General features: G+C 48.4%; 1 protein-coding gene across 2 annotated transcripts in view; it reads left to right on the forward strand.

The window, feature by feature from the left end:
• The window catches only part of DSCAML1 (DS cell adhesion molecule like 1), a 169037-nt gene that overhangs the window by 137683 nt on the left and 16959 nt on the right, over nt 1-14395 (forward strand). For both annotated transcript variants that reach the window (XM_083588260.1, XM_083588259.1), the window contains exons 12-19: nt 2297-2496; nt 2804-2900; nt 3838-3966; nt 5427-5594; nt 6904-6974; nt 10164-10404; nt 12216-12362; nt 13441-13596. In XM_083588260.1, coding sequence (XP_083444386.1) covers nt 2297-2496; nt 2804-2900; nt 3838-3966; nt 5427-5594; nt 6904-6974; nt 10164-10404; nt 12216-12362; nt 13441-13596 — 1209 coding nt within the window. The remainder of the gene's footprint in view (nt 1-2296; nt 2497-2803; nt 2901-3837; nt 3967-5426; nt 5595-6903; nt 6975-10163; nt 10405-12215; nt 12363-13440; nt 13597-14395) is intronic.

The raw sequence follows: 14395 nt of genomic DNA on the forward strand, positions 1-14395 counted from the left end.
CTCTGATGGAAAAATATTCCAGGGCACATCCTTGAGAGTGTAAAACCTTAGTCAATAATTCATACTCGCCTGTCTCTGGCTGCGGCTTTTTCTTCATTATAACTTGCGCCTGGTTATTTGTCTTTCACATTTTATTGTATATCTGGGTGTAATACTATGCATTATAAAATTTATCTGCTTCATTATTTTATGATCCCTAGTTGTATAATGCCAGGCAACGTCTCCACTTCTGGCTGCAGTGTTCAGCACTGAAAGTCTCTGGTTGTTGGGGAGGTGCTTGGCCGCCTTGACAAAGCTGGTGATATTGTATCATGGAGACCGAGGAGCAGGAACCCCCCTACGTGTAGCACCCCCCCCCAACTGGGAATTAGAATGAAGTCTTAGTTGTTTACTTGTGCATATCCAAAGGCATCTGCAGAGACTCCCAGGTCCCTGTGCTCAGCCAAATGGATGCAGTTCATGCTTTTTCTTTTTAAATATTTTTATTAGGAATTTAAACAAAACATATTAGCTTACAACATATCATCCTTGATTCCCCCCCTCCATAAAACAACCCACCCTCCCCTCTCCCCCGACTTCCCTCAGTTCCAATCTCTGGTTTCTCTATAGATGCTATTCTCTGCATGTTACAAAATTGTATTAAATCCTTAATTTATCTGACTGGTTATTATCAATAAAAAGTTTGTGGATGTTTATTCAAAGCCTGCCAAGGAGTCCAGTTCGTTTTGTTGCTTCTTTAAATACTTTGTTAAAGGTTCACATTCGTCGTTAAAGTCACAGTTATCCTTGTCCCATAGTTTATGTGTCAATTTTGCCAGTTCTGCATAGTCCATCAGTTTCTCTTGCCGTAGTTCTTTAGTCGGGGTTTCCTCGTTCTTCCATCCTTGTGCTATTAAAACTCTCGCTGCCGTTGTCGCATACATGAAGATATGTTTCAACTTCCTTGGCAGGTCTTTTCCTACAATCCCTAACAGAAATGCTTCAGGTTTCTTAACAAATGTTAGATGGAACATTTCTTCAATTCATTGTATATCATTTCCCAAATTTTTTAATTTCATTACAATCCCACCACATATGGTAAAATGTCCCCTCCTTTTCCTTATACTTGGAACACATAGGATGCAGTTAATGCGTGAGTGGGGGTGGAGGAAGAGTCCGCATCTGGACTCCTGCCCCTCCCCATTTGTTTGCTGGGCTCTTGCCCCTGGACTCCACCCCCCCACACACCTTGGGCCATGTTAGGGCCTGAGTGTCTCCCCAGTCTTGCCTTGGCTAGCCTGTGGAACCAGAATGGTGACATAGCAGAGGGTAAAGCTTGGATGTGGGTAGCGCTGTGGTCTAAACCACTGAGCCTCTTGGGCAGGGGTCGGCAACCTAAGGCCCATGGGCCACAAGCAGCCCATGGGGGTCATTTAACCAGTCCATGGACCCCTGCCACCCGCTCGGTCAGCTCCTGTGCGCCACGGTAAACCGGCACGGAGCAGAGCGGGGACCTCCTTCTGCAATGCTGGCCGGCTTCCCATTGGCTGCAGGAAATGGCGTTTACGCATGTGTGCGCACACACACACACTGGGGCCCACCGCGGCGTCTGCAGGACCGTGAACTTGGCCAAGCCACAAAAACTTTACCGATCCCTGCTCTTGGGCTTGCCAATCAGAAGGTTGGTGGTTCGAATCCATGCGATGGGGTGAGCTCCCATTGCTCTGTCCCAGCTCCTGCCAACCTAGCAGATCGAAAGCACTCCAGTGCAAGTAGATAAATAGGTCCCGCTGTGGTGGGAAGGTAAATGGTGTTTCTGTGTGCTCTGGTTTCCGTCACGGTGTTCTGCTGCACCAGAAGCGGTTTAGTCATGCTTCCCACATAACCCGGGAAGCTGTCTGTGGATAAACACCGGCTCCCTCAGCCTGAAAGCGAGATGAGCGCCGCAACCCCATAGTCTCCTTTGACTGGACTTAACCTTTTCTTTTTTAAAAAAGCTTGGAGCATGCAGGAGTGTGGTGGTGATTTTAGGGGTTGAGCCAGACTACGGGTTGTGGGTGTGGAGCAGCTGAGTATAGTCAATGGGTTTCTGGTCTGCCTAAAACCCTGGAGAGCAGCTCTGGACAAAGCTAGTCAGCACAGGCCAATCTGGGATCAATCCTTCTTTCCTGGTTTGTTGGAACTAGATTTTGCCTTCCTCCCCTGGCTCCCCCCCCGCCTTGACAGAGCACCCCTTTGCTCCACCTTCCTCAAGCCCCTCTCTAATTGTACAACACACACCAGTGCCCTGGTCTTCTGTTTCTTCCTCTTCTCACAGTCCCTGCCATGATCACCTCTCACCCCAACACCACCATCGCCATCAAGGGGCAGGCCAAAGAGCTGAACTGCACGGCCCGCGGAGAGCGGCCCATCATCATCCGCTGGGAGAAAGGGGACACCGTCATCGACCCAGATCGCAACGTCCGATATGCCATCGCCACCAAGGACAATGGCGACGAGGTCATCTCCACACTTAAAGTGAGCAATGGGTTGTGGGGTGGGTCGTGTTGGGTATCTTGTCATTGCCTGTAGGGCCTCATGATCCTGGCTGATTCCCATGGCAAACTGGGAGTGGCTGCTGAGAGCATCCCACCACCCCGGTTCTCTGCAAGGTGCTGCCTGGCCAATGTGGAAGAGTTCCTTTCTGATCCAGTCGGAAGGAAAAGGGCTTTGCTAGGAGGACAAGTGTAACTATGAGTTGGGGCGCGGGAAGGAGATTGCAGCCTTTTCAGGCCTGCCCTGGACAGACAGGGGCTCGTTCTGAGAGAGAGTGTCTTGTCCGCAGCTCAAACCAGCTGACCGCGGGGACTCCGTTTTCTTCTCCTGCCATGCAATCAACTCGTATGGTGAAGACAGAGGTCTCATTCAGCTCACTGTCCAAGGTATTGTGTTTCCAGTGGAGATACTCTAGTGGGTATTTGTGTGAGAGGGAGGAGGGAGGGATGAATCTGTTGCCTTCAGTTTTGCATGTTTCCAGTCCTGACTTGACTTTCTGCATCTCTTTATGATTCATTTTTTAATGTCCTCATGAAAATTCATCAGCATTTTGATGCAAGTCATTTTCCCTAATACACTGCATTTTTGTATGTTATTTTCACTAATTATGCATGTTTATGCATGCTGTCCATTAATATACAATATTTTTTTTGGTTTGAGAACTGTTCTGCAAAACATATATTGTTTTGGGAGGTGTGAATTTATTCTATGTATGTCTGTGTTCGCGGGAGCGAGAGAGAGTACATAAAAAAAAGACTTTCAGAAGAGCACCAGTAAGAAAATGGCACGTTCTTCTTTGCGCAGGCCATCAAGATTGCAACCACCCATTGCAGTCCTTTACTGATAGTAGTTTTGTAGCGCTACTGTTGCCTATTCAACAGAATGAGAAACATCAAGGAATACCAATTTCTAATTTCCTGCTCACATTCTTTTTCCTCTGTGACCTGTGGAAAGAAGAACTTGAGCACAGCTCTCTCTCTCTCTCTCTCTCTCTCTCTCTCTCTCTCTCTCTTTCTCTTTCTCTTTCTCTTTCTCTTTCTCTCTCTGTGTGTGTATTTCTACCCAGCCTTTTACGTTGACCCAGAGCCAGCCCAAAGCAAGATGTGAATGAGTAGTTTACAAGTCAAGGGGTGGAGAGAACCTCTTAATTAACGTGGTGGAAGTGGTGCTATTCTATGGAGGCTAATATTGCTTGATCAGCCCCCACTTCTTTTCAGGAGGCGGATGGGCAGACAAGCCTAGCAAGCAGGCAGAACTCTTCTGGGACTGGGTGACCAAATGGGTTGTATTTCTCTTTCTGACCCCATGTTTCCCCCCTCGCAGAGCCACCAGACCCTCCCGAGTTGGAGATCCGGGAGGTGAAGGCCCGGAGCATGAATTTGCGCTGGACGCAGAGGTTCGACGGCAACAGTATCATCACCGGCTTTGATATTGAGTACAAGAACAAGTCTGGTAAGCTGCTCTGCTTCTTGCAGAGCCGTGAGTGTGCTTGGGTGCAAAGCGCTGAATGATGAGCTTTGTTTCTGCTTTGAAGAAGTAGTCTAGCACACAACTTGTGAGCGCTTCAGGAAGCTTCGCAAACCTCATCTCAGTCATATTTGTAAGAAATGCTGTTGTTACATTTATTAGCAGCAGCGCTACGGAGGGAGGGGTGAAGTTCGGAGAGAGAGGCTTGCCTTGAGACCAAAGTTGAATTCAAACTGGGGGCTTCTTGCCTTGCATTGGTGTTGTAGGATGCTGAGTAAGATGAGGACAACTAAATAATGTTGACAATAAAAAAGTGTTGTTGGAAAACTGTGTAGCAAAAGCCCCCTTCCACCACCCCCTCATTCCATAGAACAGCGGTTCTCAACCTGTGGGTCCCCAGATGTTGTTGGACTGCAACTCCCATCATCCCTGAGCTCTGGCCTTGCTAGCTAGGGGTGATGGGAGTTGTAGTTCAACAACATCTGGGGACACACAGGTTGAGAAAGTCTGCCATAGAACATAAACTGGATCAAACCAAATGGTGCCATTTGGTCCAGCATCCTGTTCTTACAGTTCTTACCTCTTCTGGGAAGCCCCCTAGCAGGACCTGAACGCAACAGCAGCGCGTTGTGATACCCAGCAAAGTGTACTGACAAAACTGTTGTGACATGTCGGGAAAAGGTGCTTAAATTTTCCAAATAATACCTCCAGCTGAGGCAGCCACTTGGCCTTGCAACCCAAGCCCTCGCTGCCCAGGAACCATCAGAAACAGGCTCCTGTGTCTTAAAAGCAGCATCTATGTTTTACCAAAGCTGCTGGTTCCTGTATAAGCAGTGGTGAAAATCTGCTCTGGCACCACACCCTCCTTCACAACAATAACCAGCATCTACCTCCCCCACTCCCCAATGCCATTGCCAACCCAAGGGGCCATGGGGGGGCAAAGAGTGCATTGGGGCAGTTGGAGAAATTGGGGGCGAATAATGAGGGGGTGGCAAGGCCACGGAGGGTGTTGAAAGTAAGGATGAGTAGCTGTGTTGGATCTAGGACAATCGGGGTTTAAAATCACATGGCTGTGAGTGGATCAGACACCTCACTTCACACCTTTGCCCTCAAATAAGCAGAATTAATAACATCAGCAACGAAAAGAATGTGTACAGTACTTTCAAATGTTCAAAGAAACCCCTACAACATCCTTGTTCTAATCCTTGCAACAAACCTGTAAGGCGTTTGACCATTACCATATCACAGTTTTGGATCTCCTCGTATGCAGACACAAGGAGAAGCAGGGGCCACTGCCAAGTCTCACCCCCCCCACCAGTGCATCACATCAGACCGCCAGTTCTGGTCATAGGGGAAGGCAAGGAGCTCAGCACATGCAACTCTGCTATACATCTGGGTGTGAATGGTGGGCTGCCCGTCCCTCACTAGCTCCCTCTTCCTTCCAGATTCTTGGGATTTTAAGCAATCGACTCGCAACATTTCCCCAACCATTAACCAAGCCAACATTGTGGACCTCCACCCGGCTTCCGTTTACAGCATCCGCATGTACTCCTTCAACAAGATTGGCCGCAGTGAACCCAGCAAGGAGCTGACCATTAGCACTGAGGAAGCAGGTACTTTTCCTCATGCCTCCTTGGCAGGCCTCAACCTGCCTGTCTTCAGCTTGCAGCTCACTCTCTAGCCCTCACCCACCCACCCTGCACAGCTTGCTGTAAACTCAAACAGGTAATTAATACGGTGACCCTGGTGATGGGAGAAAGGTGGGAAAGAGGGAGGATGAACCCAATATTAACAGCAACAACAACAAAGCCACTTCCACCCTTTGAAGGAGATGGAGTTGCGGGCTTCACGTCCCTACCACATGTGCGGCAGCTGGAGCCCAACCCTGTGTGATTGGGGGGATTCCCGGCTGCGTCATCCCCTGGCCAGCCAACCGGCTGGCTCTGGGGGCATGGCCTGCCCTACTTAAGGCAGGACGCAGCCGGGGATCTCCCTCTTTCCCCACCTGTCAGCTGTTCCTGCTCCCAACAGAATATTAAAAACAATAAAACATTAAAAAGTTCCCTAAACAGGGCTGACTTCAGATGTCTTCTAAAAGTCAGATAGCTTTTTATTTCCTTGACATCTGATGGGAGGGCGTTCCACAGGGCGGGCGCCACTACCGAGAAGGCCCTCTGCCTGGTTCCCTGTAACCTCACTTCTCACAATGTGGGAGCCGCCAGAAGACCCTCAGAGCTGGACCTCAGCAGGATTCCTGCTTTAGCCAGAGAACTCTTCTTCCTGCTCTGTAGAAGGTTCAGCATTTGGAGAGCACATTTCCTGGCCCCGTGAACGCTGACCATGGTCCTGGCTATGCTGAAAGGAGGCTTCTCCTTTTGAACAGACTTATCACCATTGCTTTTCTGATTAAGAATCCTGGGACACGATGTCACCCTGAGAAGTCTTAGCTGCATCACAAGACTACAGCAGTAGGGTTCTATGTAGGAATGTTCAATCTACTTTTTGGGTTTTTTGGGTGTGTACACACCACCCGCCACTTTCTGGTGCGCATTGGTCATGCTTGCAAATTATGTGACATGAGGCAAACACATCAGTGCCTAAACGTCCACTGGCAGTTGTTGCCTGTGCAAATAATATTTAGGAGGACATTCTGCTTCTCAGCCGTACAGAGTAAAGCCTGCAGAAAAACAATAACAGAGACTCTTGTGGTGCCTTGTTATGGCAGAGGCTTTTGTGGATGAAGCAGATTCTAGTTCACTGAAGTTCATTGTGCCTCAATAAAAGTACTTCTCAGCTGCTTAGTGTTTTTTCTTCTTCCAAATTTCTAAGTGGTGTACCAACAATACAAAGCACCATAAATAAGTAAAACCATGTTGTTGTTAAAAACAAGGCATCTTTGTGACGCCACCTCTACTTTCACAGCTCCAGATGGTCCCCCCATGGATGTCACCTTGCAGCCCATGACATCCCAGAGTATCCAGGTCACTTGGAAGGTATGTGCATGTTCAGATGCTAGTTACTTATTTGAATTGTTTACTATGTGGATGTCAGGGCTGGTTCAGCTGCATGTCAGCATGGAAACTCAGAGACGAGCAGTAAAGTTGACTCTTTATTCACGGAAACAGAGAAACCTAAAGTGAGACTGGCCCCCGGTAAAGAAGTTGCCAGAGCTGGGGATCTGGGCCTCCCACTTTGCCCTAAGTCTCCTCCCCATCCTGCTGTTTCCCCTGCAGTCTTAAACTCCTTTGGGGAGGGGCCCCCTGCGCCTTCTGTGTTCATTCTTCTGCTACATGCAAAAGTCTCCAAGACCTTGGAGTCAAGGGGAGAGGCGAGCTGAATACAGTAGGACTGGCAGGCTCCTGTCAATCTGTTACAGCCTCAGCCCCCACCTCCTCCTCAGCTGTCTGTCCTGTACCTGCCGTGCTTTCTGCCTCTTCTTCCTCTCTCTCACTCAAGCCTGTTGCTTGTTCAGTATCCAACCATTCCTCATTGTATAGCCACTCCCTGACAAAGTCTGGCTGCTGTAGCAGTGGTGGGGTTGTTTGTGTGTTTGTGTGAATTGTATGTGCTCATATGACAATGTTCATGATTTCTATGAAATGTTAATGATATAATGCATTTATGTTTATGTTTTTAAATGTAAGGGAGACCTTGGTAACAAGCAACTAATAAATATGTAGGATGCTCCCTTTATTTGAACTCCCATTGCCTGTTGCAGAGCAGAAAGGGAGGTGCTCTGCTGTGCCATCTTCCTGTGCTGGCTAGGCTTATGCTGACGAGAAGGAGGCCAGGCTAGGGGTGTGTGTGAAGGTTTCATAAAGAGCCTCCAGCCCCGTTTCTGTCTGCATTGAGGCCAGGACTGGGACAAAAGTCCCCCCAAGCTCTAAGGCTTACGCTGGGGTAACCCACTGAGCTCATGGCTGAGTGGAGATTTGGACTCAGGGCCTCTTTGGACCATAGTCCTGCACTCTGCCTTCATGGCAGGCTTGGCCTAGATAACCTCACTGTGGAGGTAAGCCACCAGGCAGGTATCTCACCTTTGCCAGATTCTCATTCTTCCACAGATATCTTTTTTTGCATGTGGAATCAGGGCAAGGTTGGAGCAGAAGGCGAGGACAGAAATGTTAAGCTTCGAGTTGCCTGCCTACAACATGCTCAGGCAAAGGTCGATAAAATTTAGGCTCTGATTTATTTTCCAGAAGCTGTATAATGAAAAATAAAATTGATTAGCGAGTTAGGAATCAAAATGAAGCGGCCAGTCGGTAAATTTAGGGTCCCAGCATCTCTTGCTTGCTTCCGCCTCTCCAGTGATGAAAAACAGATTAATGAAAAATAAGATTCACTTGAAGCATAAGTCACTCTGCTTTAAGGTTGTTTCAACAAGATGGATCACTCCAGCTTTGTAACATAAATTTGCAATCAGCCCTATTGATTTGTTAATGCTTCAAAGAAATATTGTTAAGATCGATTTAGACCTGGTCTTCTGCATTTTTAAGGCCGGCAGACTTGGTTGTGTTTGGGATTTTGTGTGGGGGTTTTCCACCTCCAATCCAAATCATCCAGTTTTGGAACAACTTCCGACGAAATGGAGCCTTTAGTTTCATCAGCCCAGTCTTATGAAAGATTCTGCCAATAGGGATTCTGTTTCGATTTTTAAACACCTTCTGAAAACTCATCTATTCCTTCAACTTTCCTTGATAGTTAGCCAATGATATCTGACTTTAATTTTTTAAGTGTTTTTATTTTATCTAGATACTATTGTAAAAGGGACGCGGGTGGTGCTGTGGTCTAAACCACAGAGCCTAGGGCTTGCCAATCGGAAGGTTGGCAGTTCGAATCCCCGTGCAAGGGGTGAGCTCCCGTTGCTCGGTCTAAGCTCCTGCCCACCTAGAAGTTCAAAAGCACTTCAAGTGCAAGTAGATAATTAGGTACTTTGGTGGGAAGGTAAATGGCATTTTCATGCGCTGCTCTGGTTCGCCAGAAGCGGCTTAGTCATGCTGGCCACATGACCCGGAAGCTGTCTGCGGACAAATGCCGGCTCCCTCGGCCTATAGAGAGAGATGAGCGCGCAACCTCAGAGTCGTCCCCGACTGGACCTTACGGTCAGCGGTACCTTTACCTTACTATTGTAAACCACTTAGGATATAGAAGTATATAAATATTTTAATAAATAACATAAATGAAATTTCCTATGAAGTGCACCCTCTTTACAAGCTAATCAAAGACAGTTTTCATCCTGTGTGTCTTTAACATTAGTATTATTAAGACTATTTATGATTACTGTGTGAGTGCAGTTACAGATAGGTAGCCGTGTTGGTCTGCCATAGTCAAAACAAAAATTTTTTTTTTCCTTCCAGTAGCACCTTAAAGACCAACTAAGTAGTTCTTGGTATGAGCTTTCGTGTGCATGCAAGAACTACTTAGTTGGTCTTTAAGGTGCTACTGGAAGGAAATTTTTGTTGTTGTTGTGTGAGTGCAGCTCACTGAGAATCTAAAGCATAAAAGTTGTTGTTTTTCTAAAATACGAAGCTGACTAAGGGTAAACCTAGCAAGCGATTCAGAAAGAGTCAGATGCTGGAGAGTTGTGGCTCAACTAAAGACTCTGGCATTATTCAGAGTGGGCCACTTCAGAGGGCAGCCTGGAACTTAGGGCTTTGCTGCCTCAGTCACCAATGGGACCGTATTTGCAGGATGTAGCCACCGCTAATGAAAAACAATTCTAAATTCGCAGAATGCATTTATTATGGGTGCTTCATACCAGAGGCTGGGTTATTTTCCAACTTTTAAAGTCCAGACTGGGTTCTGGAAAGAGAAGCTCCTACCCACCCAAAACCTGCAGGCTTGCAGGTTGTCCTGGAACACTCTTCTGCCCTCTGCCCTCCTACCCCACCCGCTACTGCCCCACAGTATCTCTATGCCAGGGGTCAGCAAACTTTTTCAACAGGGGGCCAGTCCACTGTCCCTCAGACCTTGTGGGGGGCCGGACTATATTTTGGAGAAAAAGAAGAAGAACGAATTCCTATGCCCCACAAATAACCCAGAGTTGCATTTTAAATAAAAGGACACATTCTACTCATGTAGAAAACATGCTGACTGTCCGCGTGCCGGATTTAGAAGGAGATTGGGCTGGATCTGGCCCCTGGGTCTTAGGTTGCCTACCCATGCTCTATGCGCCTCTGCAGGCCCCTAAGAAGGAACTCCAGAACGGGGTGATCCGTGGCTACCAAATTGGCTACCGGGAGAACAGCCCTGGGAGCAACGGGCAGTACAGCATTGTTGAGATGAAGGCCACAGGGGACAGCGAGGTCTACACCCTTGACAACCTGAAGAAGTTTGCCCAGTATGGTGTGGTGGTCCAGGCCTTCAACCGTGCAGGCACAGGCCCCTCGTCCAGCGAGATCAACGCCACGACGCTGGAGGATGGTGAGTGCCCAGAAGTCCCCGGGCTGTTCTGAGGACCTTTTTCTCCTTGTCTTGGGAAAGGCCAGGGTTTGTGTGAGGTGCCACAGCACTTTCCCACTTGCACCAGAGATTGCAGTATCCCCGAAGGTTTCCGCAGTCTGTCGCGCACCTTCATCCAAGCTGCGTGATACATCAAAGCGCTGACTCTTGGATTTCAGTTCAACTCCAGTCTCCCAGCTCCAGCATGTGCAAGCCTCCTCATTGTTCCATTTTTTGAAGAAGGTGGGACTTGGGGGAGCACTGCACCTGGTCTTCTCAACCCACTCTTGATTGGCAGGGGGCTTCCAGATGCTGGCAGATGTATGACACCCTTCCCTGCTGCCTTGTGGGGGTGAAAAATAAACCAGGAGGGCAAGCCAAGCCACACAGTTGGTCTCACTAGCTGCAAAAGCCATCTAGTCATGCGGCTCTTTGCTCTGCCAATGCTGATTTAAATCCACGGGCAGTGAGGTTAATAATAATAATAATAATAATAATAATAATAATAATAATAATAATAATTTATTATTTATACCCCGCCCATCTGGCTGGGCTTCCAACAAAATATTAAAATACCGTAATACATCAAACATTAAAAGCTTCCCTTTTGCTGGGGATGGCTGAGGGTGCGGGGAGGCACTTAATAGCAGGTAGTAGCTCTCCTGCCTGTTTCCATCACATTATAAACTATCCTGTGTCTTCACTGTGGTCAGATAACTCCTTTCTCATATGGTTGTCAGTTTTGAGCATAGAAGGGATGGTGTGCGCAGAGGCAGGTGTGTCTCCAGTACTGTGGCTGGTTTTCTGTGGCCCCTGGTCCCCAGAAGGCATCTCTGGCTGTTGTGTGTGTGTACTTCTTTCTGATTGGCTGGCGGCTGGGCTTCCTGAGCCAAATGGCTCCTCCTTTCTCTTGGGCATGCAGATCAGTGGCGCAGGCTTTGGGAAAGGCGGCTCTTGCAGCTGGGCGAGTCATGGCAGCTGCTGCCTCTGCTGCTGCTGCTCCTCCTCCTCTTCTTCCCAGGATTCTTCCATGAAACACCTCCTCCGGGGTTTCGCCAGGGAGAGATCGGCACTGGCCTTGGAGTCATTTTAAAAGCAACATAAAAGTTTCTTCCTCCATTTGCTCAGCAGTTTTTCATACTTAATTAAGGCCCTCATTAGCCTGTCAGAGCACGATCATTTCCTGGCTAGATTAGCACTCCTCCTGGGGTATTCAAGGGTCCCTGTTTTAGCAATAGTGTCTTTCCATAATTATATTACCTTCATTTTGTTCAAACGGACTCTCTATTAGTTTATAGCACCCGGCCCCTAATTACACGGTGCTTACAGTTTTACACCTAAGTAATATGAAACAATAATCATTTTCAAAGCAGATCATTAGGATGATGTATCATCATTTAAATGCTCATAAAAATTAGAGTTCTGTCTTTGGGGGCAGTGGGATCTCATTACCTTCATCCCGCTTGCTTGCCTTCCTTGCTCCGTCTTTCGTTCTTTTCTTCCTTCTCAAGGTTTCTCTCAATATTTGGGGTGGGGTGGGGTTTGTAAAAATATATATGCCAGTGGATGAGCTGTGACATTGGCACAAGCACCCAGCGGACTTCTGGAACTTTTGGGGGGCTGTTGTTGCAAATGAATGAGTTGCTGAGGAGCGAGAAGGAGGAGCCCCGCAGGTGCAACCCTCTCTTCTGAATGACGGGTGCCAGGGAGGAGGAGCTGCCTGAGCAGTGTTGGCAGCAGCAATGGGGACTTAGGGTTGCACTCCCTTCCCTGACCCACCTTTCTCTTCTCAGTGCCCAGCCAACCGCCTGAAAACGTGAGGGCCTTGTCCATCACCTCTGACGTGGCAGTGATCTCCTGGTCGGAGCCGCCAAGGAGCACCCTCAACGGAGTCCTAAAGGGATACCGTGTCATCTTCTGGTCTCTCTACATGGATGGAGGTGAGTTGGCAATGCCGCCCTCTCAGAGCCTTTCAGAGGTCTCTGTCTGCAGAACAATAGTGATGGTGCACGACTCTCACCTCTAGTATGATTCTTACAGACAAAGGCCCTCATTCCTTCTAGGCTCTGCAGTCTTTGTGCCGGTAGAACTGGCTACAAGGGGAGGCGGGGAGGGAATAGGGGACCTACCTGCCTTCTCCTTCCTCTGTACCTCCAGCACCTGAACCTGATGCGCACACCTCCAGGCACAGCAAGCTCAGGGTAGCTTGGAACTCACTGCACAAAAGGCTCAGAGGCTGTGCTTGAGTTGGAGCTTTTCATGTGGCAACATGGCATGGCCTGGCATTGTGGGTTAAACCACAGAGCCTTGGGCTTGCCGATCAGAAGGTTGGCGGTTCGAATCCCTGCGATGGGGTGAGCTCCCGTTGCTTGGTCCCTGCTCCTTCCAACCTAGCCATTCGAAAGCACGTCAAAGTGCAAGTGGATAAATAGGTACTGCTCCGGCAGGAAGGTAAACGGCGTTTCCGTGCGCTGTTCTGGTTCGCCAGAAGTGGCTTAGTCATGCCAGCCACATGACCCGGAAGCTGTACGCCGGCTCCCTCAGCCAGTAAAGCGAGATGAGCACTGCAACCTCAGAGTCGTCTGCGACTGGACCTAATAGTCAGGGTTCCCTTTACCTTTACCTTTAGGAGTGCTCTCATTTCCCTTGAAAGTGTGGCTGCCTGATGGCTACCTGCCCACCTGCCCCCTGCAAGGCCTGCCAGCCTTGAACTTAATCTACACACCTATAAACTTCCCAGTCAAAGTGATCAGAGGCACCTTTCATAGAAGATAAAAGAAAGACCAATCTAAAAGATGCTCACTGTTTTCATTAATATATATCCAATTGGAACAAGGGGTGCGCTTCATTCTGTGCTTGCTGTGGAAAGGCTGTGCAGGAGTTCATGTTGGCATGCTCTATTCTTCTCTGCGGTGCCCATCCGCCTAGCTGTGTGGTGCTGGACTTCAAGCTGGACGCTTGTGTGCTCCCAGCCCCTGAAACGTCTGTAGGCCTGACTTCTTTCTACTTTCCATACAGAGTGGGGGGAGATGCAGAATATCACCACTGTCCGGGAGCGAGCAGAGCTGCGTGGCATGGAGAAGTTCACCAACTACAGCGTGCAGGTCCTGGCTTACACCCAGGCTGGTGATGGTGTCCGCAGCAACGTGCTCCACATCCAGACCAAGGAAGACAGTGAGTGCTGGACTCTGAGTGTGTGTGTGTGTGTGTGTGTGTGTGTGTGTGAGAGAGAGAGAGAGAGAGAGAGAGAGAGAGAGAGAGAGAGAGAGAGAGATTGAGAGAGACCTGGATGTGGCCATAGCTTCTCTTCATTGGCCTCCATAGAAAAGTCGTGGCAGCCTGCTGCCCTCTGCTGGCTGCTGCCTGTCCATGCAGCTTCTTGTTTATCAGAAGTGGACAATGGTGTCTTGCTCTGTATGTGTCTTGTGTCATACCCTCCAACATTCCTCCAATGAAAATAGGGACGTCCCATTCCATAATGATAATTTCACTATTTATACCCCACACATCTTACTGAGTTGCCCCAGCCTCTCTGGGCGGCTTGCAACATATATAAAAACAATGTCCCAATAAAAATAGGGACATTCTATTCAATAACCTCCAACATTTCTCTGCTGAAATTAGGGGTGTCCAAAGGAAAAGCGGGACATTTCGGGATCAAATCAGAAACTGGGACGGCTTCTCTAAATCAGGGATGTCCCTAGAAAATAGGGACACTTTAGAGGGTATGGTGTGTGTATCAAATTGACTTGTTGCTCAGTTCTGTCTCCCTCCTGCCCCAACCTGTTCTCTGCTGAAGAGATGCTGCTTCTTATTATTGATACTACTACAATTATTATTAATTTTCTGCAGGCCAGGAAAGAATGGGAAATTTCAGGTAGCTTTCAGGGTCCACTTCTTTCAGAAAACCTCAAAGCAGGTGGACAGAGCTTTTTGCCATCCTTGGGTAGTATGTGCTCTCCACCCCCCACTT

Source organism: Podarcis filfolensis, assembly GCF_964270895.1.
Source record: "Podarcis filfolensis genome assembly, chromosome: 15".
Lineage (NCBI taxonomy): Eukaryota > Metazoa > Chordata > Lepidosauria > Squamata > Lacertidae > Podarcis > Podarcis filfolensis.